Below are 2,384 nucleotides of genomic sequence, written 5' to 3' on the forward strand. Positions count from 1 at the left end.
CTGCCTCTGTGATTCTCAGCCCCTTCCCCTCTCTGGGCCTCAGTTTCTTCACCAATACAACGAGGAGGAAGTTGGGTCCCATCCATGTTCTTTGGGAGTTCAGGGGCCTGGGTTCCTAGGAAAGGCTCCTGACCTTGGCCTCAGAGGCCACTGGGTTCAATGCCTTCAGTTTATAGGGTGGGAAACTGAAGCCCAGGTAGGGGAAGGGCCTCTCCCACGTCCAGGCAGCAAAGACAGGATTCACACCCAGATGCTCTGGTTCCAAAGCCGGGAGGGTGGGGGGGGGGGGGGCCCAGGCCTGCCTCCTCCTTGCCGGGTCTGCCCTAGCCCTGCCGTGTGTCCTCGGGCCCGCTGCGGGACCCCTGACACAAGCAGCAGACCTGGCCTCCTCTCTCGGGCCTCTTATCTCACCGAATCTCTGAAGTCAAGACCCCTTGACTGGCTGGTAGGGCTAAGAGGCTGAGGCTGGGCCCTTCATCCTCCTTCCTCACTGCTGGGAGATCTGGCTGAGTCCTGGCAAGGAAGGAAGCGGGGGATGGGTTATGGGGGTGGGCCAGGCCCCAACCCTCTCCCCACCCGCGCTGTGAGCACGTTTTGGCCTGCACTTTTGGGCCTTGACCCCTGATGAGGGGGAAAGGGGCTCACCGTGCGTGCAGTTTCTCTACACGCTCCCCAAGAGCATCCAGAGCCAGCTGCGTCCTCTTCTCCTGGGCCTGGATCGCCAGCATCACCTGCCCCAGGACGCTGCTGCCAGCATCGCCCCCAGCCAGACCCCCAAGCTGCTGTCTGATCTCTGCACGGGGGCAGGAGGGCACGGCTGGCAGCTAGCCCTCCTAGCTCCAGCCCAGACCCAGACTCTCCTGGTAACCAATGGCGTGGATCTTGGCTTCTCCCCGCTGCTCAGAGCCGGCCAGGAGGGTCAGTCCTGGGGGGCTTCGTCCCCCCTCTATCCCCTCCACGTCCCCAGTCCTAGCCATACCCTCCCGGTGCTTCTCCAGACTCCGAGTTCGGGCTCTGATCTCTGCCAGCCGACGAGCGTAGGCTGCTTCTAGGTGTGCCCGGGGCCCTGCAGTAGCCTGAAGAAGGGAGAACTTATCCCAGACAGGGCAGCATCCCCCTTCCCTGCCTGGGACTGAGGATCCTGGCATCCCAGGGCCCTTCTGCCCCAGGCCACGCTCTTCTGGGGACCTGGGGCTCTTCGAGCTCATCCCTTCCCAGCAGGGCGTCGTGGCCCCCGCCCCCAGGGACCCTCGCCGAGGGTCCACTGACAGCCAGACGTGGTGAATAGAGCCCTAGACCTGGAGTCCGACGAAGTTCCGATGCCACCTCAGATAATAGCTACGTGACCCTAAATACACCCTTTACCTCCCTGGCCTCAGTTTCCCCATCTTTAAAATGGGAGTTGGTCTCAAGGGGCTTTCCTGCTCCAGAGCCAGGATTCTCTGATCCTCACCTTCTGGGGAGAGGCTATGTCTTGCAGAGACATCCGAAGCCTTTGAACCTGGGGGAGGGGAAAAGGGGAACCTGTTGGTTCTGTCCTGGGGCTCCCGAGAGCAGAAGGCCTGCGGGGGTTGAGGACGAGAGACAAGGACAGGGACAGAGCTGAGATGAAGAGCGCCAGAGGCAGACAGAAACAGGAGAGATGGAGATCAAAGGGAGCAAAGCTGACAGAGGCAGAGGCCCACATAGACTCGGGGAGCCCTCAAGAACCCTCCTGGGGCTGCGGGTTGGGGGAAGGGGCATCGTCTCCCAGGCACCTCATCCGTCAGCCTCTTCAGGGCCGCTCCGCCGGCTTCCCCCTGGCCTGGGGCTTTCCTGGGGGTCTCCTGTTGAAGCTCAGGCTGCTGTGACCGGCCCTGGAAACAAGATCCAGGCTGAGGGGCCACGAGGCCCTGCCTGGATCCCATCCCTGGAGGAGTCAGGGGTCCTGGGAAGGCAGGTGGAGCTGGAACCCGCTCCCCACATTTCTCGGCCAATCAGGGGCCACAGGGATGGGAGGACCCATGCGGGCTGACTGGGCTGCCACTCACCTCTCTGTCCAGTGGGAGGGAAGCTGAGGGCTGGGCCGGGCTCTTCCTTCGGCCCCTGGGGACCCCTGGAGTGAGATGGCCAATGCAGAAGCGATAGGCGTGACTGTCTCGGAGAGTCCTTGAAGGGAAAACCATGTCACAGGCTGAGCAAGGAAACAAACCTGGGGTCTCCTGCTCCCCTGGCCCCTCTGGGCCTGTTGCCATCTCTGTGCCAGCAGCTCAGAGACAGAGACAACGAGAGACACACAGAGGCAGAGAGAGAGGGACAGAGACAGAGACAAGGAGAGACACACACAGAGGCAAGGAGAGAGACAGAGACAAGGAGAGACACACAGAGGCAGGAGAGACAGAGAC

The 2,384-nt window shown here is 62.1% G+C and overlaps 1 protein-coding gene across 2 annotated transcripts in view; it reads right to left on the minus strand.

Annotated features, from left to right (window-relative positions):
• CCDC17 (coiled-coil domain containing 17) overlaps nucleotides 1–2,307 on the minus strand; it is an 11,353-nt gene extending 9,046 nt beyond the window's left edge. For both annotated transcript variants that reach the window (XR_003566955.1, XM_027837950.1), the window contains exons 1-6: nucleotides 2,031–2,307; nucleotides 1,758–1,856; nucleotides 1,454–1,501; nucleotides 980–1,076; nucleotides 646–793; nucleotides 412–513 (exon numbers count right to left, since the gene is read on the minus strand). Coding sequence is in view for 1 of the 2 variants with exons in the window: in XM_027837950.1 (XP_027693751.1) it covers nucleotides 412–513; nucleotides 646–793; nucleotides 980–1,076; nucleotides 1,454–1,501; nucleotides 1,758–1,856; nucleotides 2,031–2,234 (698 nt within the window). In the remaining variant the exon portion in view is untranslated. The remainder of the gene's footprint in view (nucleotides 1–411; nucleotides 514–645; nucleotides 794–979; nucleotides 1,077–1,453; nucleotides 1,502–1,757; nucleotides 1,857–2,030) is intronic.
• Between the last annotated feature and the right edge of the window lie 77 nt (nucleotides 2,308–2,384).

The sequence above is a fragment of the Vombatus ursinus genome, unplaced genomic scaffold, assembly GCF_900497805.2.
Source record: "Vombatus ursinus unplaced genomic scaffold, bare-nosed wombat genome assembly UNPS02014825.1, whole genome shotgun sequence".
In the NCBI taxonomy this organism is placed as follows: Eukaryota; Metazoa; Chordata; class Mammalia; order Diprotodontia; family Vombatidae; genus Vombatus; species Vombatus ursinus.